Source organism: Felis catus, chromosome A2 (genome assembly GCF_018350175.1).
Source record: "Felis catus isolate Fca126 chromosome A2, F.catus_Fca126_mat1.0, whole genome shotgun sequence".
NCBI classification, from domain to species: domain Eukaryota; kingdom Metazoa; phylum Chordata; class Mammalia; order Carnivora; family Felidae; genus Felis; species Felis catus.
In genome coordinates this window covers 53,238,623-53,262,306 of record NC_058369.1, presented here as the reverse complement: position 1 = coordinate 53,262,306, position 23,684 = coordinate 53,238,623, and the positions used below count along the sequence as shown (strand labels likewise).

General features: G+C 43.9%; 1 protein-coding gene across 1 annotated transcript in view; it reads right to left on the bottom strand.

Annotated features, from left to right (window-relative positions):
- Positions 1-23,684, bottom strand: part of SYN2 (synapsin II) — a 197,139-nt gene that overhangs the window by 7,529 nt on the left and 165,926 nt on the right. Inside the window, exons 8-11 of the mRNA XM_023250026.2 lie at positions 16,938-17,012; positions 16,372-16,474; positions 14,910-15,059; positions 195-255 (exon numbers count right to left, since the gene is read on the bottom strand). Of these exons, the coding sequence (XP_023105794.1) occupies positions 195-255; positions 14,910-15,059; positions 16,372-16,474; positions 16,938-17,012 (389 nt within the window). The remainder of the gene's footprint in view (positions 1-194; positions 256-14,909; positions 15,060-16,371; positions 16,475-16,937; positions 17,013-23,684) is intronic.

The following is a 23,684-nucleotide window of genomic DNA, read 5'->3' as shown; positions in this document are numbered from 1 at the left end:
TGAAAGAACGCAGAAACGGCACCACTGGGGGGTGGGGGGAGTGTTGCTCCCCTCCCCGCTTTCCTTTCTTTCCTTGTTTGTTTTTGGCTTAAAATTTCTGCTTTGAAAAATGAACTACCAATCACTTTAAGAAGCTTGGACTTGTTTGGGCCCTACTGCAATGCCATTACAGTCGAGAATATACTGTAAACAACCTTGAGGGGCTGGCCGCTGAGGTGGGGTCTTGCTTGAGTCCGGATCCTTAAGTGTTCCACTCTGGAAGACAAAATGCAAAAGAGATAAAAACAAAACTCTGAGCAGATTCCAAAGAGAAACCCTGTGGCTCCATGGCATGAGTGTAGTGGGATCTGATGGGATCCATGGGATCTGGCCTAGAGGCTTCTGCTGTTCCAGAAATGCCTCAAGGGAGATCTCAACATCTGGAGTGTTGCTGGGGCACAGGTCTAGGGGGTCTGGGCCTTAGTCCCATACTGGTAGGCAGTGCCCCCCTCCCCCCTTCTCATTTCCCTCCCTTTTAGACGTATTCTGTTCAGAAGCTTTGAATCTTCTAACAGCATCTGGTTTCTTCTCTGGTGGCTGCCTGCTGTCCAGTTTCCCCTCATACTCATGGCCCGGCTTCCTGAAGGAAAGGATCAACACCAAACTCCAGAGGGCAGGTTGCCTTAGGCAATTCCAAGGGTCCTGAGAGCAGGGGCTGGACTAGGTGACTAACCTAGACTTGCTTCACTTCTTCTGTGGAGTTAATTCTGGGGTGGGATCAGCTCTGGGCTGGCTCTGGGGTCAGATCCACTCTTTGGGCTGCACTGGAACCCCCACAGGGAAGGACTTAGAGGAGGGGGCAGTAGTCTGTTTCCCCCCACCCCAGGAACCCTTCTTACCCAGAGGGAAGCAGTAAGATGTTAATGCTAGTAAAAGTGCTCAAGGCCAGGCTGTTTTTCCTTCTCAGATAGCATAATCACATTTTACCCAACAACATGGCTCCACTCCCAAGCTCCCTCTCCTCCCAGCTAGGATTCTGATTATGCCCAGACAGGATCAAATATGCACGTGACTTCAGTTTGTCTTACATTTGAATTAGAGGCAGTGAGGACTTGGAGCTTAAATTCAGTAAAAGGAAATGGTCTGTAAAACCTAAGGGCTGCCCAGTGTGCTGATGGTGATGTCACAGAGGGAGCTGCAAGGGCAAGGCTGTGAAATGGGCTGAGAATGTCATTAGCATTCTCCCACTTCCTCTTTCAGTGCCCCTCGGCCCTACTCCCACATGAAAACCATCTCTCCTCCTGTTCCTTATTTCCTATGGGCCTCTGATTCTCACCATCAGTCTCTTCTCCTGCCTATTAAGGCCTGTTTTCAGCTCCACTCAAGGAGAGCCAAAGTGTTACCCTCTCCAGTGTCATGGTCTTTAACAACCTTGCTTAAAACTGTTCTACTAAGAGGATTTGGGGCAGTGGGAGGCAGGGGGCCTTTGAAATGTCCTTAGCGCCACCACATCAGAGGGTGTGTGTTCTATCTACATTCCCCACCCCCTCACAGATCACAGCAATCGCACCAATACTTTCCCTCCCCTTCTTCCAAGCCTTGTCATGGGGTCCATGCTTGTTCTGAGCTCTGGCACCAAAATACCCACACCCAACACACCAGCTAGAGACCACACCATCCAGTCAGCAGCAAGACCCATCAGCTTCTAAGATTCACCACCTTCTTCTAACCAATGCTGGTCAGGCCTGTACCATTTCTTGCTTAGACTACTAGACTCCTAGTACTAGTACTCCTACTACTTTACCACTACCAAAATAGTCTCCTCTCTCTCCAATCTATTCTCTCCATGCCTACCTGCTGTTCTCCTATACTCCTTTCCTAATTGTGTCACTTTACTGCTCTAAATAATTTATAGCTAACGCTGCATATGTGCCAGGTAACATATTGGGAACTTTCATGCAGTATTGCCAAAAACCTCATTAGACCTCTATGAGGTAGATGCTATTATTATCAACATCTCTAATTTTTAGATAAGGAAATTGAGGCCTAGCTAAGTCATGTAATTTTCACAGAGTCACACAGTAGAGGCTGATGCAGCTGGGCTGTGAGGCCAGGCAGTCTGATCCTCATATTTTCTTCCCATTACCAGCAAGATGACAACCACATCCTTCAGGCTGACATCCAAAACTTGCTTCAGCATGGTTAGAATTGACCTTCCTAGTCTTCTTTTTGCCTCATGCCCTAAACACACCTGTTCCCTCTAGGCCTGACCCCTCACTGTTTATTCTCTAGGGTAGGCCACTCCATTGTTTGTGCTGATTATCTTCCAGGAATGCCTTTTCTCCTGTTCTACCAATCCCATCCAACACATCCTAGAGGTTTAAGTCACTTTCTACCTCACCCATGAAACCTTTCAACTGTGATGTCTTCTCTGAAATCCTGAAACAGCACTTTGGAGACTCATACTACTGAAGAGGGCCTTTGTTTTTATCCTGAAGACTGGGGATGATGCCCCCAAGAAGACAGATGCTTTAGAGAACTATGTGTCTTCATCTTCTCTTGAATTTCCAACAAATACGATGCCCATTGTTTTCAAAGAAAAAGTGGGATATAAGGCCTGGTACAGGAACTATTTATTTAAAAAATTCAAACAGTTGGAATCAGGAATATTTTGGAAAATTCAAGACTATCAAAATTTTACCAACAGCGTCAAGCACAGGGCTGAGTATAATAAGATATCCTTAATAAATGCTTGTTAAATAAATGAACATGCAAACACAGTAACAGTGAAAGTCCAAAAAGGACTAGAGTATAAGTCTTTAGAAGACAAATGTTGTTAAATCATAGAAGTTAAATTGTATTGAATTTGGTATCAAATCCAGTGAGTAGCTCTGGAAATGCTCGTTAGGGTATTAAAATTGAGGCCAGCAGAGGTATCTGCCTGTATATCAGGTACAGAAGATAAAATTAAAACAAGCCTCAAAGAATCAGAAATTGCTTCCATCAAGACCACCTAACCCAGCTGAAGTCAGGGAAACCTTAGGCCCAAGGGTTCTTTCTCACTGTGATCTCTTCTCTCACAACCTGGCTGCCAACTGGAGAAGTCTGGGGCCAGGATACAGTGTCTGGTAATGGGTGCACCAGGATAGCAGGATAGCCTTTCTACCTGGGCTTCTCACACGCTCTGACTAGGTTGGGCATCAGCCCCACGTCCCAACACATACACACACACACACACACACACACACACACACACACACACACACTGCTGCCTAGGTCTCCAGCAGCAAGTCTTTAAGATTGGGCAGCAGAGTGATTGAGGAATTTAGGTTTTTGGGTTGGGAAGACCTTGGGTTCAATCCAAATCTGCCACTAACTAGCTTTGTGACCTTGGGCAAGTTATTTCACTCCTCTGCACCCATCTTTCTTCAAAAGAAGTGAGTCTATCTATCTATCTATCTATCTATCTATCTATCTATCTATCTATAAGCATTTGACCCTGGTAGGTGCTAAGTAAATGCAACAGATGATGGTCATGGTGATGCTGATATGGAATTTCTTCTGAAACTCTGTCTTACTTCCATGATGGAATACCCCCTGCAGTGGTCTATTCCTAGGCTTTGGAGAACTTTATTTAATTGTGATAACAAAGCCTCCTCTGGGCTCCCTGACAAGCCATCAGTGTTATGCCCTCTAATTGACTGAAAAGGATACTCAGATGAAAGACACCAAATTCATACAGTTTGTGGAGCCACTAGACTGTCTCTTGCCAGTTCCCTTTCCCCAAGGCCTCACCTCATACCACTGACTGCTGCCAATCACCTCAGACATTGGTCAAGAATAGCTTAAGATGTTCTCCTCTCAGAGAATTGTTATTTTCAGATAGGGCTATGGAAGACCATAGAACAAGAGAGCAGAGCCAGGGCCAATGGGCAAAAGCTCTGGAAAAGTAGACTTTCAGTTACAGGAAGAACTTTATATAGCGAAAACAGTAGAAGAGGCTATCTTGGGAGGTGGGTGTGTTCAGCAGAGGCTAGAGAATTACCTGACAAAGATATTGTAGAGATATTCTTTCACTAAACATGAGATAGATTAGGTGAACACCATGGTTCCTTGTATCCTGACAGTTTATGATTCTGGTGGCAGGGTGTGTTGGGGGGGGGGGGGAGGGACTTTAAAATCCCATAGATTAAAGTCTAATGGTAGAACACCAGACACTGACTGGATGACTTGACACGGGTAATCATACCAATGAAGGCTGGCCCTGGCTCTCCTCAGCCTAAGAAATATAAAAATAAGACACCCAAGGATAAACTGAGCCCAAAAGTTTCACTTCTAAAAGCTTCAGAGAAAGAGCTCCCAGAGGCGGTCCTTTGAGCTGGAGCCTGGGAATATGCTTTGGCCACCCTTGTCTGGCGCCTAGGGAGCTTCTCCCTTCCCTGGCTCCACTGAGGTTGTGGACTGAAGACTTCCCAGGGACTATGTGGGGCAGGACAAGAGTCCCCTAGGACTGTTCCTTACCAGGCTGAGACCCTCTGGCTCCGCCCACAAGCCTTCCATCTGTTGGGGCTGAGGGGTATTCCCATGGGGCTTGGCTACCATGGGATCTGTCTCCAGTCACCAAGAACTGCCTGGGATGCTTAATTCCACAGAAGTCTGGCCACTCTGGCGTCACTGCCAAAGTCTGGCCTATAGCCAGCCCACAGCAGGAGCTCATGGCCAGACTGAGCTACAGTTTCCCTCAGGAAGTTGAGTTGACTCAAACAGGTAAGAACGTGTAGTCCAGTGCTTGTGCCCAGCTGCACTCAAAAAAGAAGGGGGAATAAATGGCCTTACAGCCCCTTAAGGGGAAAAAACAAACAAACAAACAAACAACCCTGGGCTTATAGAATGACAAAAAGCTCAGACGTTGTCCATTTACAATGCCGTTGCCAAAAAATTTTACGCTAGAGAGGCTTCAGAAAGGGAAGTCACAGGTTCACTGCTCTTTGGGCTGATAAGCCCCACAAGAGAGCACTGCAACCAATTCTGGTGCTTCTTTAAGGGTGACACCAGTGGAATTAAAATGGGTACATGGAGCACACAGGATGGTGAAAAGTGTGGAAATGACATCTTTCCTCATGCGACTTTGAGAAAGTTACTTAATCTCTGAGTCTCAGTTTTTTAAATAGGCAGATTAGAAGGACTAAGTGAGGTAACCGTGGAAACACCTAGGACTGAGTAGAAAATCAAAGTTAGTCAAATGTAAATCTGATCAAGGTCAAGGGCTAGCTTGGGTTGCAATGATCTTCCAGGCCTTAGAAGTGTTTAAACAGGGCCAGGACAAACTCTGATCAGAGAAACTGTGGAGGATGTCATCAAGTTGAAGCCAGAGGTCTTCTACAGGCTTTTCTGTCTCTGGGATTCCATTAATTCTTTCATGCATTTTTCATTTCTCTAGGTGTCTGAGATAGGAGACAAGCCCTTCTTAGCTGCAGAGTCTTGAGCCCAGCAAGATGCCAGGGCTACTGGGCCTGAGCAGAGGCACAGGCTTTGAGGGCCTTGGCAAGTAGAGGGCTGCTGCTCTCCATCAAAGCTGGTTGGGCTGGTATCCCACTCTGATGAACTCATTGGGCTTTAGTAATCTGAGAAATCAGGGAGACAGGAGAGAGGCAGGTATAGCTCAGAGGCTCCTCTAGGTTGGCTAAGTTTAGCACTTGGTTGTCAGGAAAGCAAGGGTTTCCCTTACACAAGGTCACAAAGGCCCAGCTCTCTCCATTCTTACCTTCCCCTGTGCTCTGGTGGGGACATGAAAAAGGCATAGTGCCTATTATTGTAGACCACTACCTGAACTGTGGATCAGAAGATCCAGCACTCCTGTGTGACTGTGTGACTCTGGAGAAGTCATTTGCATTCTCTTTGTTGATGTATGAAACAGAGATAGAAATACCAGCCCAAACCATTTCACATAGGGTGGTGAGGCTCAAAATAGTGACTGTGCTTTGTAAACTGTACAGTGCTAGGCAAGGCATTGATATATGTGACCATCGTTACTATTATTTAAATAATAATAAATATCAACCCAAAGGAATGCAGCTTTAATGAAGCTCTAGAATTTCATGTGTCAATGGAGAGAGTATTATTGGGTGGCTTCCTTTCACCTGGTGCACAGTGGCTCAGTATGTAGGGGATTCTGGGTTAGGCTATACCATGCCCTCTGTATTATCACTAACTTGTTCCAGTGAGGCCCCTGAAGATGCAGAAAAGTCATTTCAGAAACAGTAAATATTAGCTGTTGAGGTAAATGGACAGGCAATCACAGTCTAGGAGAGAAAGCAAGCCCATGGATGAGGGTTTGTGGGGTTTTGGCAAAGGCACCTTTAACTTGCTACCCTGTGGCTTTCAGCAGACGAGCTAGGAGACAGGAGCTCCTATCTGAGGTCCCAGCAGGACGGAAAGCTGAGGAAGGAAAGACACTGAGTGACTCAACTTTTCAGAGTTGTTGGCCTGAGTCCAGCTGCCCCCACCAAGGAGGAAGGCCTGTGCTTGCTCAGCATATCTGAGACAGGAAATTGGGAAAGGGTCTCAGGGTCTGGCCCCAGGAAAGAGGCCAGGCCAAGCTCCTTGCCGGACACGCCACAGAGCTATTCTGATCAGCTCCCCCAGGCTCTGCTCCCCCGGTCTAAGACCCCAGGGGGAATGAGGCAGCAGGAAGGAATGTGGTTGGGAGGTTGTAGGTTCAGTTAGAGCAAAGGGGACAGCATGTTTTCAGGCACCTTGGGATCTTTCTGAGATCACCCCAGCAGTCACCAGTGCCCACCTTCCTTCCTCGGGAAGGTTATAAAAGGTTCCCAAGGATGAGCTCTTCTTCCTCCTCCTTTCACGAGGGAAATTGCTACTCTGAGGGCAGAGCTCATCTCCTGGATTGGGGCCCTCCCATGATCAGTGATTTCCTAAGGACATAAGAAGTGTCCCACGGGGGCAATCCATGAGACCTATGGAGGCACTGAGGGCCAGGTCACCCGAGGTCAGAATGTCAGCTTCAAGTGATTAAAGATGTCCCTTAAAAGTTAAGACAGCCTGAAAATAGTCAGTTTCCCTTAATAGTCTGCTAAAGGATCTGGTCACTAGTGACTTTATCTGAACCTGCTTCAAATCTCACATTTTCAGCTTATACTCACTGGGGAACTAATTCCCCAAAGCCAGTCCTGCTGTGGGAAGCAGGAAGACCTTTCATTTGTCCTAAATTTACTTCTTCTAAGCTATGTGAGTCCCTCTTAGTCTCATGTTTGGGATCTGAGTTGCGTCCCTTCACTAACTGCATGGCACTTTAGACCCCAATGAAACCCCTTCTCAGTCTTTGTGTCCTTGTACTCAAGAGACTTCATCTTTTTGAGCCTCTGTGGCTAGAAAGACCTGGCTGGAAATGTTTTCAGTATCTCTTTAGTCCAGAGAACCAGTAAAAAGGACTGGTAGAATGTCCCACCAGAGGCCACAGGCTGCAGGTCTGTGGGCCTCAGTCTTTCAGTTCTGAAGTCTCATCACTGCCCTTTCCAGGTCTGTGGCTAGTACACAGCATCTCAGATCTGGAAAGGGATTTTAAGCTACCTGCTCCAACAGCCCTAGCCCCCAGCCCACACTTTCACCATAGCCCTGACATGTACTCATCTTGCCCCTGCAGGAACATCAGCAGTGACGTGGCAGCCACACACACCAGTTCCCAGGGCAGCCATTTCCTCTCCTAGTGTTAGTTTACTCCTGTCTTCCAGCAGGTTTGCCTTTGGGCACCAGGCACCGGAGACCTGAAGGTACTCAGTCATGGGCTCCTTGAGAGTATTGCTATTCAACTGGATCTCCTTTAACATTAAGTCGTTGATTTGCCAAATGCCCTAACCCCCAGATTTTTTCCTCTGAGCACATTCTTAGAGTTAGAGGTTGTCCTTGTTTATACTGTGATTCTCAGACTGGAAACCACATTGCAGTTGTGGTCTGATCAGCTCAAGGTAGGGGAAGAGGCTCATTTTCCTCCCGGACACCATATGTGTACTAAATACTTCCAAAGGCTGAGTCTTAGAATCACTTCTCCTGGGTATAACCTGCAAGCCAAAGAGAAAGCCCATTGGTGTCTGAAATCCCTGCATTAGCAATTCAGCCCTTTGACTCCGGAAGACTTTACAGGAAACTTTAAAAAGTGGAAGCAGTGTGGTGGGGTATGAACAAAGATTCGCCACCTGAAGGAGAGCACCAGGATCCCACCTCTGCTGGCGTGACCTGAAGCTTTGTCTACCCGAAGTTCTCTCCTTGGTTCCCAGGAGTCTCAGGAGCAGCATACACCTCTTCAGAGCCCCAGGCTCAGCTCAGATCCCAGAAGACAGACCCCAAGGGTTGGTGAATGTGTGGAGGGGATGCGAGGGCATGGCCTATAGGAAGGTTTCAAAAGTATATAGCCTGGAGGCTTTGGCCATCACTGGCCACCAGGTGTCACTGCCACCTTGAGAACAGTCTCCCAAAAGCACTTCAGAGTCACTTGCCCTGGCCAGCTCTTAGGGCAGCTCCAAAGCTGGCAGTCCAGCCAGTCTGAGGCCAGGTTGTCATTAGCCAGATAAGGCTTTGCCACTCGCCTTCCTGCCCTCAGCAACATAGCCAGTGCCTTTTACAACCCTGCCCCTATCCCTTTGAACTGGGCACAGCAGCTAGCTTGAGTCCGCTCAAATGACTTTGCTCTTTGTTTTCTATAGTTAGTCTGTCTCAGGCTAGGAGGCTGGCTGACAACAAGGTAAGGTGTGCCCTCTACTCACCTCCCCCTCAGCCTCCTTTAGGTGCTCTTCTAGAGTCAAAGAAATGAGAGCTGTTAACAGTAGAGCTGCAGACAAGGATAGAGAGGGAGAAAGAGAAAGGTAGACAAATTGTCCTGGTCTTGACCTATAATACTGGGCAAGAAGCAGCTCTTAGGGCTTGTGACTCAGGCCAGAAGTTCTTTCAGCCTGAGCTGCCAAAGCCATGGAAGAAAGAGGCCAGCAAGAGGGGTCTGATTGTGAGGAATGGAATGTGACTTAGTGACAGCACCTAAGGTCTCAGTGTACTGTACAGAGTTCTGGCTGGGACCCAGGTAATGTCCCTTGGCTTATAGCCCTTCCATTTTCACACTACCAAAATCACTCACAGGATCCTGACACCAACTCTAATATGCTTTAAGGGCTGTTAAAGACACTTACTCCATCTGGGAACTCATTCAACAAATATGTACTGCAATACCATATCAAGGGGAGGAGAAGGAGGAGTGCTTTGCCTGGGTAGGAGGAGTATTTTAGTCACTGTCATTTGCATAGAATTGCTATCACATAATGATAATAAAAAGCAGACAGACTTAGTTTTGTTATTGTTAACTTTTCTACTGAGGACTGTCTGTATCTGGCCACATCACTCTTGCCCACTCCTCAGTATACTCATGATGTATTCAGTGGCTACAAATTACCAGCTACTCTGTAGGCCCTAGAGACACAGCAGTGAACAGACCCCTACTCTCCAGATCCTTACATGCTACTGGAAGAGTCAAAGGCATAAACAGATGAGAATGATTTTAGCTGATAGCAAGGGCTATGCAGCAAATTCAAGAAGCGGGGTTGGTAGCCGGTGGTACATTCGGATTGGATGGTTGAGGCAATTTCAGTTGTACTGTCATGAAGGAGCCAGCCATGCAAAAAAAGGGGAAGAGCATTTCAGAGAGAGGACACAGCTAATGCCATGGCCCCTACCAGTGTGGCTGGGGCACAATGAAGAAGAGCTAGGATGGTATGAGGGCAAAGAGGCAGGCAGGGGTCTACGTGAGTTGCTTGGGAAAAATTGGAAGGAAGACAAATTTAAGGGGAAAAAAAAAGAGTTCTGTTTTGGCCTTGTTATATTTATGATGCCTTCAGACATGCAAATAAAGATGTCAAGCAAGAGTTAAAAATGTGAATCTGGAGTTCAAGGAGCGGTCAGAGCAGGAGATAGATATGGGCTGGCTGAGATCGCCAAGGAATGTACACAGACCACATTCTAGGGCACCGACATTTGGTGGTTTAACACAAGTGGAGAAGCCAGCAAAGGAGGTGAGAAGGAGAAATCAATGAGGTAGAATGAAGACCAGGCAAGAACAGGGTCACTGAGGCCTGGAAAGGAAAGTGTTTCAAGAAGGAGGGAGTGTGGGCAACTGCATCAAGGCTACTGAGAAGTCATGAAGATAAGACGATGGGAAGATCAGAACTCAGTGACTTGGAGTCACTGTGACAAGAGCAATTTCAGTGGGATGGTGGGATTGGTTATTATTTCATTTTTCTAAATGGCAGATGTTTGTGGGTAGATGTGAAAATCTTCTAGAAAGAAGAAATTGATGATGGAGAAAATAGGGATAACTTGAAAGCCAAAAGGAGGTGGCATCCAGATCACCAGTGAAGGGTGGGCCTTAGAAGCAGATCATGTGGCTAAAGATGCAGATTAACTGGCAGATGTAATAGTGGGAATATGGAAGCAATCTGGTCTGACACTCCATGGGCCTGGAGCCAGGATGACTGAAATGTCTCCTCAATCATAACCAGTGGAAATATGCTATCATCAGGGAGAAATAGGAGGTGGAAATATGACCAGTTCAGTCATGACTTCCAGCCCAAGTAGCAGCATTTTGCCAAGTGTGACAGACTGGTATTTCTGTCTTTAGGGGGGCTGGGGTCAAGGCACAAGGTTTAGGAGGAAACTAACAGAGGATATAAGAAGGTACCATCTGACCAATAGTGATGACCTCTGTGAATTCAGTCATGATATGAATTTAGAATATGAACATCTTTTGGACAGAAACTATATCTCATTCATCACTGTAGCCCTAAGTCTAATGACTAATTTTAAGCACATATGTTGGGCTAGGCCTGTGCTAGTCAGTGGAAACACAGATGAAAAAGGCATGTCCCTTGCCCACAGGGTCTAAAATATTCAAGAAACATTGGCTAAGCTAATTTAATCATATGTGGAGTAAAGAATTTGGCCTTGCCCAAAGAGAAATCTGGCCTTTGTCCCCCAACTCCTGGGAGGTAAGAAATCTGGCCTTTGTCCCCCTACTTTTGGAAGGAAAATTCTTGGGATTTCCTGAGCAATAGGAGTGTCCCTGTTATTTGCGGTGAGAGCCCCTCAGATCACATTTGATAATATATGCTGATGAGGTGACTCACAGTAGCCCGTGGGGCCACATGGTATTAATTTGACTTTGAGGTATGGTGATACTGGAGACCAAGTTCAAACAGGTGATCAATCAGTCGAGCATAACTGTTACATGAAAACCAATAAAAACTATGAACACCAAATCTCAGATGAGCTTCCCTGATTAGCACCATGTGTACTGTCACATAAGGATGCTGAGAGGTTAATGGGTCCTTAGGACAATGAAAGCTTCATGTTTGGAATCTCCCAGACTCTGCCCTGTGCATTCTTCCTTTGGTTCATTTTTGACCTGTATCCTTTCCTATAATACACCTGTGAGTATAACAGCTTTCAGTAAGTTATGTGAGTCCTTCCAGAGAACTCTTGGGAACTCTGAACTTTCTGTTGGTATCAGGAGTGAAGGCAGTCTTGTGGAAGACTGTACTCTCAGACTTTGCAGTTGGGCTGACTCCAGGTTTCATGTGACTTTAGAATTCAAAGGGATCTAGATATTATCTGATCCAACTTCATTCCATAAGTGAGGAATTAGAGACCTAGAGATGGGGAAAGACTTACCCAAGGTCACATAATATCAGGATAGAGTAGGACGAACCCCTGAGTGTCCTAACTCCCAGCACAATGTGCTTCCCACAATATCTTAGTGTAGCTTTGAATGTGAGCCTGAGCAGAGAAAAGCTTATCCTTGAGCCAGTCTGGCTTTGCTACAAGGGGATTTTTGTAGGAGCTCCTATATCTAGGAAAGCTCATTCCTTACTATGTTTCTTACCTCCCATTTTTCTTTAGAATATTTAAGTTGCAATATGTAATGTTTGCAGAGTAAGAGGCTTGTACCAAAATAGAACTAAGGCTTTTTGTGGGGTGGACAATATTTTTTGGTGATTTCTTTGTTACTGAACTTTTATGCTTCAGATATCATTTCTGTATAATCTAAATTTCATTGCTAGAAGACATGTTAGCAGTTTTTTTGTTCAGTCCTTCATTTTACACATGAAGATGCTGATACACAGAAACAGAAACAGGACGATATCTATCCCAGGTCACTTGGTGAGTCAGTGGCAAGGACAAGGCTGAACTTAGGTCTCCTCTTCATTCTAGTCCAAAATGACTTTCCTATAGAAAGCCAAGAGAGTTGTGCACACTCCTATTTATAAAAGGACTTCAGGGATCCTCAAAGAATCCCAGAACAGCCCATTTTTGTTTATCTTGCCTGGGCAGCATGAGCCTGTCCTACTCTGTATAAATTCTTTAAGCTGCAACCAGATGTTCTCTGTATTTCTCAGGAAGGAGGCTACCTGTTACTGTTCCTCCCAGGCAGGGACAAGCAACAATCTGCTGATCCATTAGCTTTACAAAATCATAAAATCTAACCACAGATCTGATATTTTTAAACCAGGAAAGTTTGTTTGTTTGTTTATTAAAATTTTTTAAAGTTTATTTATTTTTGACAGAGACAGAGTAGGAGCATGAGCTGGGAAGGGGCAGAGAGAGGGAGAGAGACACAGAATCCGAAGCAGGCTCTAGGCTCCAAGCTGTCAGCACAGAGCCTGACGCAGGGCTCGAACTCACAAACTGTGAGATCATGACCTGGGCTGAAGTCATACGCTTAACCGACTAAGCCACTTAGGTGCCCCAAAAGTTTTTTTTATCACACCAAATTAAGTATAAATTTTAAATAATGGGATTATATCTCTAACAAGCAATTAATCTTTGTTATGTTAATGACCCTATTGTAATTCTCTAGTGACTAACATTCCTGATGTACAGAAACAGATGCTTGCACCTGCCCAGAGGTTTGACACAGCATGAGCCTGCTACAGAAGGTATGAGACACCCGTAAGAGCTGATATATGATAGCATCCCACTGCAGGTGGCTACTCTCAACTTGGACACCAGAAGTAAATCTATTAGCCCAGAAACTCCCATTTATCCAACATCAGCCAGAATAGAAGTATTTTACTCAAATTTTCAGAGCTCAAAAGGTATTTAGATCTATCTAATATTATAGGTGGAGAAACTGACATCCAGAGAAAGAATTGACTTACGAATGGTCACACTGTTTTAATTTAGTCATTTCTACAGAAATATTTCTCATACATTATGTTTCTAGCTTTCTTAAACAGCATGTGGAATACTGACTTACAAGTAACTGATTCTTGATGGTTCAGGTCCATTATTTTGAATATCAATCATGCTCCTATGCTATGATTCTGTGATATTCAAATGATAAGAAGAAAATGTGGGGTAATTTGCTTCTATACCAAATAATCCAGGCTGGTTTATCCTGTTTTTCCCTCCCCCACTCCTCTTCTTTCTTACTGAAGTATTTTGAGAATCCAATTACTTGGCTTCTGTTTGCAGTATAATCCCAGTGAGGCACTGATCTTTAGGAAAGGGGGTGATGATATCCAAGTCTAAGGTCGCAGGGAACCCAAGCCCAGAGGCTGCTTACTTACTTAATAATAGCAAGTAACTTTTATTGAACACTTATGATACACTATGTATGCTATATTTTAGGTTCTTTACTTCATTTAATTCTCATAATAACCCTAGGAGAGGGGTGCCATTGTCATCTCTGCTGAGCCACATATAAGTGTCTAAGGTCACAAAGCCAGTAAATAGAGGGTCCAGGATTCAAACTTGGGTAGTTCTCTCTTTAAAGCCCATACTTTGAAATCACTATTCTATTCTACCTCTCTAATCGTCTTAAGTATGATTTTGAAAGAAAGATTTCTGAGTGATTTTCATGTACAAGTAATAAAACTTGAACCCTAGAAAGGGTAGTAATTCCCACCCACCCCCCACCCCCCACTGCCCCAAATCACACAGCTGTTTAGGGGAACAGCTAGACTAGGATTCAGTTCTTAGATTCATTATCTCAAGTTCCTACCACTTCATTATGCAAAAATTCAGTGGGAAGAAAGTTAGGGGATATTTTTGCAAAGTGAGATATCTCCTAGATGGGACTTAACACCCTCAGTCTTGCCTTTCTTGGCCCATTCTAGAGCCACAGGACCTGAGCCACAAAAGCTTCAGTGTGGATTTCCCACCTGAGGTTTGGATTCTGTCACTGTGAATGTGATTGGTCATGAGTCACACACGATAGTCAACTGAAGAAAGCGGTCTCTCTCCCTTAGAAAGGAAAGCAGATTTCTTGTTTGAGCTTTACCTTGTTACTCTCTTCCAGAATGAGGGAAGAGAATGACCCCCTCTTCTCTCTAGACCAACATATTTCTTTCTTTTTAAAATTTATTTATTTATTTTGAGAGAGAGAAAGAGAGTACAGGGGAGGAGTAGAGAGCAAGAAAGGGAGAGAGAGAATCCCAAGCAGTCTCCATGCTGCCAAGCGCACAGCCCAACATGTGGCTCAGTCTCATGAATCAAGAGATCATGAGTTGGATGCTTAATGGACTGAGTCACCCAGGCACTGCTAGACCAGCAGATTTCTGATAAACACCTTCTTTCTCTACAAATGCAGCAGAGCCCTCATAGACAGTAAACACCTGTTGAGAGGTCAGACCCAGCACCCCCTCAGAGACCCCTCCCATTTAAAAGTGGGAGTATCCCAAGGGAAAATGGGCTATGGTTCCCCCAGAGACTTCAAGTTCAGAGAGAAGAGAGCCAATACTCCATTTCTGGACAGTTCTATAGCTGCTATTGCAGACTCCTAATGAGAAGCCTCCTCCATCTTGGAGCCACCAAAGTCTAGAGAAGTGGGCTTGGGAATGGTTCTTGGTTCTCCCATGTCTCTTCCTGCTGCTTACCTGTGGCTGCTGGGTGGTTAAGGGTCTCTGAGGGGACAGGACAGGGGTCCTGGACAGCAGCTGGTTCATCTTGCTGATGACCAGTTCGGTGATGAGTTGTCTGTCTTCCACCTGGTGTTCACCAATCAGTGGCATACTACAGTCCATGACCTGGTGGAAGATGTAGCTCAGGTTAGGAAAGAGTCTGGAAACATCAAAGGCCTGGAATAGACTTTTAGAATGAGTAGGATGTAAGGCATCAGAGATAGGTTGGGGATGAAACTGGCATTCTTATCTTGAGCTGGAAGCAAGTTCTTTTGCAGAAATAGACCTGTGTCCCCTTCTCTGGCAAACCTTTGCCTAAGGTCCTCCCCACCAAACTTTACCCAGGCAAGGGCTCAGTGAGGTTGAAAGATTGGTAGCTGAAGAAGAGAGTATGGCTCTAGGGCTCAGAGGTTTGCAGGCAGGACACATGAAGGTCACTCCCTAACTTCTAGTTAAGAGTAGGCAGTTTTTGTCTCTGAGATTTTTCACCCATGCAGTTTCTGTCTCCACACATATTCTGCCCATTAAACAACTAGATTTCTGCTTTTGCTCATGACCTGGGATTCCTTCCCTTTCACCACCATCCTGATTCTTCCTGTACCTCAATGTCTGGGTAAATGTTTTCCTCCTTTAGGAAGAGACTGCCTAACCAGGACCATAGACCCTGTAGTCCAGCTCTCATTTATGATGAGAAAACAGGCCCACCGAGAGAGGGGACGTATGATTATCCAGGACACTACATGCCAAGCAGATCATGGAGTAGATTCGGAAGCTCACTTTGGGGTCCTGACACAAATCCTCTGCAAACACCACCAACTCCTGGCAAGGAGCCTTTCCTGTTCCCAGAAAGATTGGGCAAGAAAGTGTATGAATGATTCGTACTGCTACTCACTTTCCCTTTAATATGGGAAAAGGGAGTCAGCAAAGTTGTGTTAGAGGACCAGACTGAATAAAGTATCTCTAAGCCTCAGAGAGATGCTAAGAAGGATCTCCTGCATCCAGGAGACCTAAGCTGTAGCCCAGATTGAGACACCAATTCACTCCATGGCCTTGAGCACACGCTCATGGCATTGGGCTTTAGTTTTCTCATCTACAAAATGAGACTGAACCGAATGATTCCCAAGTCCAGCTTTCTAAGACCAAGAATGGTAAATCACTACAGTGTTCCCAGAGGAACAGCATTAGACTAGAACTCCAGGAACCCAGACTTGGCATCTCTTACCCTTGATGTGGGTCAGCCTAGCTAGTTGCAAACAACAGCTTCCTACTGGTGAAGATGTTTTGCTATGCACAGCCATTGGACGTATTGTGTGGGAACCATCCCGTGGTCTCAGAGACTAAATGCGGTTCGGGCAGCCCACATAGTTCTCAAGCCAAGAGCGTGGCCTCCAGCTTTGGGGGGTGTCTCTTACTGAGATATTCCTTGGGCCAGACTTACCTCAAAAATGTAGTCTTTCCCATCTTTACCATGTACAGCTTTGACAGCACAGATATCCAGGCCACCAAACATCTCAGAGCAGGTATCCACCCACAGCTTGTACCTGGAGGTGATGGGAAGGTGTTCTGAGTCTGGGATGTTAGCTCATATCAAACCTGCTTGCTACTGCATGCTCTCCCTCCTGTCTCCAGCTCTCCCATTCCACCCCTCTCCTCCTTCCCTCCCTCTACCCCATCAAGCACATTGCCTTCTGTAGAATGCCCTCTCACTTTGCTCTCCAGATCCCACCCATGTTTCCAGGCTCAAAGCAGGTCTCATATACTCTAGGTGGCCTTCTTTGGCTATTCCAGTACACAGTAACTGCTCCTTTCTTGGAGCTTCTACATAGTGTTCAGTCTTTATCTTCATAATTTAGCATATAACCCAGTCCTGCCTGATCTCATTACCTGGCTACTTGGGCCTTTGTGTTCTATCCTGATTAGAGGCTCCCTTTGGGCAGGAGTCACTTCTTTCACCTCTTCATCTAGGGAAGTTGGGCTGGGGGGTGGACAACTTCTCTCACTCACCTTTCTGACATGGCGATCTGCTCCAGCATTGCAGAGCCAGTGTTTGTCTTCCAGTTCCCTGAGATTGACGTCCTCCTGTAACAAGGTCCCACCAGGATAGGACAGGCAGTGAGCCGTACCAGCAAGATGGGGACATGAAACTTTCCAGAATTTTAGTTCACTGCTGCTTCCCCCACTTGCTTCTTCCCTCAGTAGCCAAGGCACCTTTCTGCTGAGCCTAGAAGCTGGCTACCTCTGCCAAACCCTGCCCTCAGTGTCCTCCTCCTCTCTATAGTCCAGCCCAGACTGCTGTGGCTCCAGGGAGGTTTCCCAGATCTTTTCCATCAGATGAACAGTTACTTTCCCGAACCCCTAAAGGACGTTGCCTATACCTCACTTACAATCCTAGATCTACTTTTTACATTAGCTATTTGAGCTAAGTCTTATGTGTACAAGTCTGTAAACCACTTGCAGCCTACCCACTTAGTATCTGGGCTGAGTTGGTATATACAGACTGAATTCTATTGATCTTGGGAACACTCTCAGGGTTCCGTGGCTTCCTTACTAGCTCACTTATTTATTCATTCAACAGTTAATTTCTGACAGTCTACAGTATTAACAATGCGACTCTGGGCAAGTCAGTTAACTTCTTCAGGCTTAAGTTGCCTCATCCATCAAATGCAACTGATAGAATCAAGTCACCGACCTGTGACTTCTCTGCTGTGCCCTCTGTACCCTCTCCATCCATGAGCAGGTATTAGAGTCAACTAGTCTTGGACTAAATTGGAGGTAGATGACCTGGTTTCTGTTCTGGATTTGCTCTTAACTGGCTGGGTGACCACGGGCAAGTCACTTCACTTCTCTGAGCCTCTTATCCCTGTGTAAACACAGGTTTGTCATAAGGATCAATTGATACAGTTTTAAGTGAATTGTAAAACACCAAAAATAGGCCTTCTTAATTATTAGTCCTCACTCATACAGAATCAAGAGGAAGGGGATTGCCTAGGGGACAGAAAAGCCCTGCTCACACTACTGACAGAGCCATTCATGTGCTGCCCTTGTCACGTGCTACCGTTTGGAGACTGGATGCACGTGGCAGTCTCCACTCAGCAGTTCCCAGGAGTACCTTCTCCAGAGGTCTGGTCTCAGACACTGAGAAATCTAGACATATGGCTACTTTTCAGAGCCCTGAGGCAGCCTAGTTAGTTGACTGATATGGTAATATGAACCCCTCACATTTGTACAGTACTGACTACTTTCCAAGGCTCTTCCTCCACAACCCCCTCACCAGAGCCTCAGTGCAAACCCCTGTTGTGAGTAGGCTGACATCCTCACACCAACTTTACAGACAAGGAGATTAAGACTCAGAAAGGTTAAATGACTTGCTGAAGGTTATGTATCTAGTGAAATTAGACATCAGATAAAAAAATCCAAGACTCTTGATTCCCTCATTGTGCTGTGCTCCCCCCATACCCCACGGCCTAGTTCAGAAAAAACCAAACAACTAACAGCTGACTGACTTGCAAAATCTGAGTAGAGACACACATAATAAAATCATAATAAAATAAGATCATAATAAAAATAGCACTGTCTTCCTAACACTGGTGGTTTACGGGTGTGTCCCTGTGACCAGGCTGAGCTCCTCAAGGGCAGGGGCAAAGAATCACTCACTTCCAGGTCCCCAGCACAGGGCCACGGTACAAATACTGTCCTGGAAACTGTGAGTAAGTAATAATGCCCCTTACACTTCACACCTTTCTCTAACAATGAGAATACAGGGCATAGATCCATACAGGCTACCTGGGACCTGGGGGAGTGTAAGGAGCACCCAGAAGCCACTCAGTGACAGCTCAACTACCTCTCAGGACTTGAAGGTCATCTGACCTCCACAGACAGATACACATTATCGCCTACTGAGAATAGAGAGGGAACAGCACCCTCTTTTCACCAAATATGGCTGTCTCTGGATCTCTAGGGTGAGAGCTAAGGGAGAAGGGAAGACTCTTAAACCTTATTGTGGCTATTACCAGGTCAATTCCTTCTGAAAGCAAGGGGATAGCTAAAAGCTTGGGGAAGAGGAGCTGCGAGGACCTGAATATTCACCTAAATCACTGCCCCTTGCAAATCAAAAAGTAAGTAAATGTTTTCTAAAGTTTCTTTGGTTGCCCATCCTTCATAAATATTAGAGGATTCTCTTTTCTTATGCTTCAATGAAAATGCTTTTGGAAACCTGAACCTTAAAAAAGTGGCACCTCCTTTTAAAGATCAAGGTACTCTTGCTCCACTGTCATAAACATTTTGTATTTATGTATTTACTTTTAAAAGTAAAGGATAGGAAATCTGCTTTCCTAGGTGCCTACACATATTGATTTTTCTGCTTCTTTTAGCTACTTTTTATAATGATCTTTTAAATGATCTTGTCTTACATTGTGTACAATTTTAAAACAACCCTAAATTCCTTTCTGAAGCAGTAAGATTTTAAATAAAAAATTATAAACATTTAAAAAGCAGTAATCTAGTCCAAACAAGTAAAAAAGATTCTGTGCTTCAGTCCTGTACAAGGGCTCTTCCCTGAGTACTTACTGGCTGCCTACTCTGTGCCTGCTGCTACACAAGCTGATGGGGTTGCAGAGATGGTTCCACTGTCCCTCCCCAGGGAGTTCAGAGGAGGGTGACAGGAATTCCTGTGTGTGAAGAGGGCTAAGCTAGAGGTGTGTGCAGCATTATGAGAAGAAGGGGGTGTAGGGAAGGGCTCCTAACTAATTCCAGGGGTGGGGAGTACAAACACTGAAGGGAGATAATGATGGAAGAACAGTGGAAATGGCTGGGCGAGGGAAAGGGAAGCTGCTCAACCTTAAAGTCTGCTCAAGTGCTGAGCGGCAAAGTCAAATCCAGGTTATAATGTTCTTGTTTGTAAAGGAAATACTATGCTATATTTATTAAAAAGTGAGAGGCTAGTATTTCCAAAATTGGAATTATAATAAGCTATGTGCATTCTTATGTATATTACAGAAGATCAGGTCATCCTGAAATCTTTTCTTTCTCTAAATTCAAATGGAGGAAACTTTTAACTTTCCATTCTGGCAAATGGACACAGTCATGTGGAGAAGTCATCTCTTCTCATAACCAATAAGCTTTTAATGCTCTGTAGTGTTTTCAGGGCTATATATTTTTATTAGGAGTGTCTTAACCTTTTCTGAGTTCTGGCAGCCTGGTGAAATCTATGGATTCCTTTCAATGTATAAAAAGGAATCCTTTATGTCTAAAGGAGCTAGAAAAGGAATAGCAAATAAAGCCTAAAAAGAGAGAGAGAGAGAGAGCGCAGAAGAAGGGAAATAATAGAGATTAGGGCAGAAATAAATGATACAGAAACAAACAAAAAACAGATCAAATCAATGAAATTAAGAGTTGGTTCTTTGAAAGAATTAATATAATTGATAAACCCCTACCCAGACTTAAAAAGAAAAGAGAAAGCACCCAAATAAATAAAATCATGAATGAAGGAGGGAGAGATCACAACCAACACCACAAAAATACAAATATAAGAGAATATTATGAGAGGCGCCTGGGTGGCTCAATCGGTTAAGTGTCCAACTCTTGATTTTGGCTCAGGGTTCAAGCCCCGCATCAGACTCTGCGCTGAGAGCACGAAGCCTACTTTGGATCCTCTCTCTCCCTCTCTTTCTGCCCCTCTCCTGCTCATGCTCTCTCTTGCTCAAAATAAATAAACTTCAGAAAAAAAAAGTAGAATATTATGAAAAATTATATCCCAACAAACTGGGCAATCTGGAAGAAATGGAAAAATTCCTAGAAACATACAAACTATCAAAACTGAAACAGGAAGAAATAGAAAACTTTAACAGATTCATAATAAAGTTAATCAATAATCAAAAATCTCCTAAGAAACAAAAGTCCAGGGCCAGATGGCTTCCCAGAGGAATTCTACCAGACATTTAAAGAAGAGTTAATACCTAATCCTCTCAAACTATTCCAAAAAATAGAAACGGAAGGAAAACTTCCAAATTCACTCTATGAGGCCAGCATTACCTTGATTTCAAAACCAGACAAAGATCCCACTGAAAATGAGAACTACAAGCCAATATCCCTGATGAATATGGACGCAACAATTCTCAAGATACTAGCAAATCAAATCCAACAGTACATTAAAAGAATTATTCACCACAACCAACTAGGATTTATTCCTGGGCTATAGGGCTGGTTCAATATTCACAAATCAATCAATATGATATGCTACATTAATAAAAGAAAGGATAAGAACCATGTGATCTCTCAATAAATGCAGAAAAAGCACTTGAGAAAATACAGCATCCATTCTTGATTAAAAAAAAAACCCTCAACAAAGTACCTCAACATCATAAAAGCCATATAAGAAAGACCTGCAGCTAATATCATCTCAATAGGGAAAAACTGAGAGCTTTTCCTCTATGGTCAGGAACAAGACAGGGATGTCCACTCTCACCATTATTATTTAACATAATACTGGAAGTCTTAGCCTCAGCAATCAGATAACAAAAAGAAATAAAAGGCCTCCAAATTGGCAAGAAAGAAGTCAAACTTTCACTATTTGTAGATGACATGATACTCTAGGTAGAAAACCTGACACAGTCCATGAAAAACTTGCTAGAACTAATACATGAATTCAGCAAAGTTGCAAAATATAAAGTCAATGTACAGAAACCTGTTGCATTTCTAAACACCAATAATGAAATAGCAGAAAAAGAAATCAAGGAATTGATCATTGCATCAAAAACAATTATATACCTAGGAATAAACCTAACCAAAGAGGTAAAAGATCTGTACTCTGAAAACTATAGAACACTTACAAAAGAAATTGAAGGTGACAAAAAGAAATGGGAAAAAATTCCATGCTTACGGATTGGAAGAACAAACATTGTTAAAATGTCTATACTGCCCAAAGCAGTCTACACATTTAATGTAATCCCTATCAAAATACCACCAGCATTTTTCACAGAATTAGAATAAACAGTCCTAAAATTTGTATGGAACAACAAAAGACCTCAAATAGCCAAAGCAATCCTGAAAAAGAAAAGCAAAGTTGAAGGCATCATGATTGTGGACTTTAAGCTATATTACAAAGCTGTAGTCATCAAGACAGTAAGTTACTGGCACAAAAACAGACACATAGACCAATGGAACAGAATAGAAAACCCAGAAATGGACCCACAGTTATATGGTTAACTAATCTTCAACAAAGCAGGAAAAAATATCCAATAGAAAAAAGACAGTGTCTTCAACAAAGGGTGTTGGGAAAAATGGATGGCAACATGTAAAAGAATGAAACTGGACCACTTTCTTACATCACACACAAAAATAGATTCAAAATGGATAAAAGATCTAAATCTGAGACAGGAAACCATCAAAATCCCAGAGAACACAGGGAGCAACCTCTTTGACCTTGGCCAGGGCAACTTCTTACTAGACATGTCACCAGTGGCAAGGGAAACAAAAGCAAAAATGAACTCTTGGGACCGCATCAAAATAAAAAGCTTCTGCATGGCAAAGGAAAGAATCAACAACATTAAAAGGCAGGCTGTGGAATGAGAGAAGAAATTTGCAAATGACATATATAATAAAGGGTTAGTATCCAAAATATATAAAGAACTTAACAAATTCAACATTCAAAAAACAAATAATCCAGTGAAGAAATGGGCAGAAGGCATTAAAAGATACTTTTCTAAAGAAGACATCCAGATAGCTAATAGACACATGAAAAGATGCTCAACATCACTCACCATCAGGGAAATACAAATCAAAACCACGATGAGATACCACCTCACACCTGTCAGAATGGCTAAAATGAACAACACAAGGAACAACAAATGTTGCTAAAGATGCAGAGAAAGGGGAAGTCTCTTACATTGTTGGTGGGAATGAAAACTGATGAAGCCATTCTGGAAAAGAGTATGGAAGTTCTTCAAAAAGTTAAAGATAGAACTAACCTATGATCCGGCAACTGAACTTCTAGGTGTTTGCCCAAAGGATACAAAAATGCAGATTTGAAGGGATACATGTACCCCAATGTTTATAGCAACATAAGAGCTCAAATGTCCATCAACTGATGAATAGATAAAGAATATGTGGTATGTACACACACACACACACACACACACACACACACACACACACACACAGGAATATTACTCAGCCATCAAAAAGAATGAAATCTCAGGGTGCCTGGGTAGCTCAGTTGGTTAAGGGTAAGTGTCTGACTTCGGCTCAGGTCATGATCTCACGGTCCATGAGTTCGAGCCCCACATCAGGCTCTGTGCCAATAGCTCAGAGTCTGGAGCCTGCTTCAGATTCTGTGTCTCTCTCTCTCTCTGCTCCTACCCCATTCACACTGTGTCTCTCTCTCAAAATTAAGATAAAAAAAAGAAAGAATGAAATCTTGCCATTTGCAATGACATGGATGGAGCTAGAGTGTATTATACTAAGAAATAAGTCAATTAGAGAAAGACAAATACGATATAATTTCACTCCTGTGTGAAATTTAGGAAACAACATAGATGAATATATGGCAAGGGGAAAAAAAAAAGAGAGAGGGAGGCAAACCATAAAACACTCTTAAGAAAAAAGAACAAATTGAGGGTTGATGGAGGGAGTTGAGTGGGAGATGGGCTATGTGGGTGATGGGTATTAAGGAGGGCACTTGTTATGATGAGTACTGGGTGTTATATGTAAGTGATGAATCACTAAATTCTGCTCCTGAAACCAACATATACTATA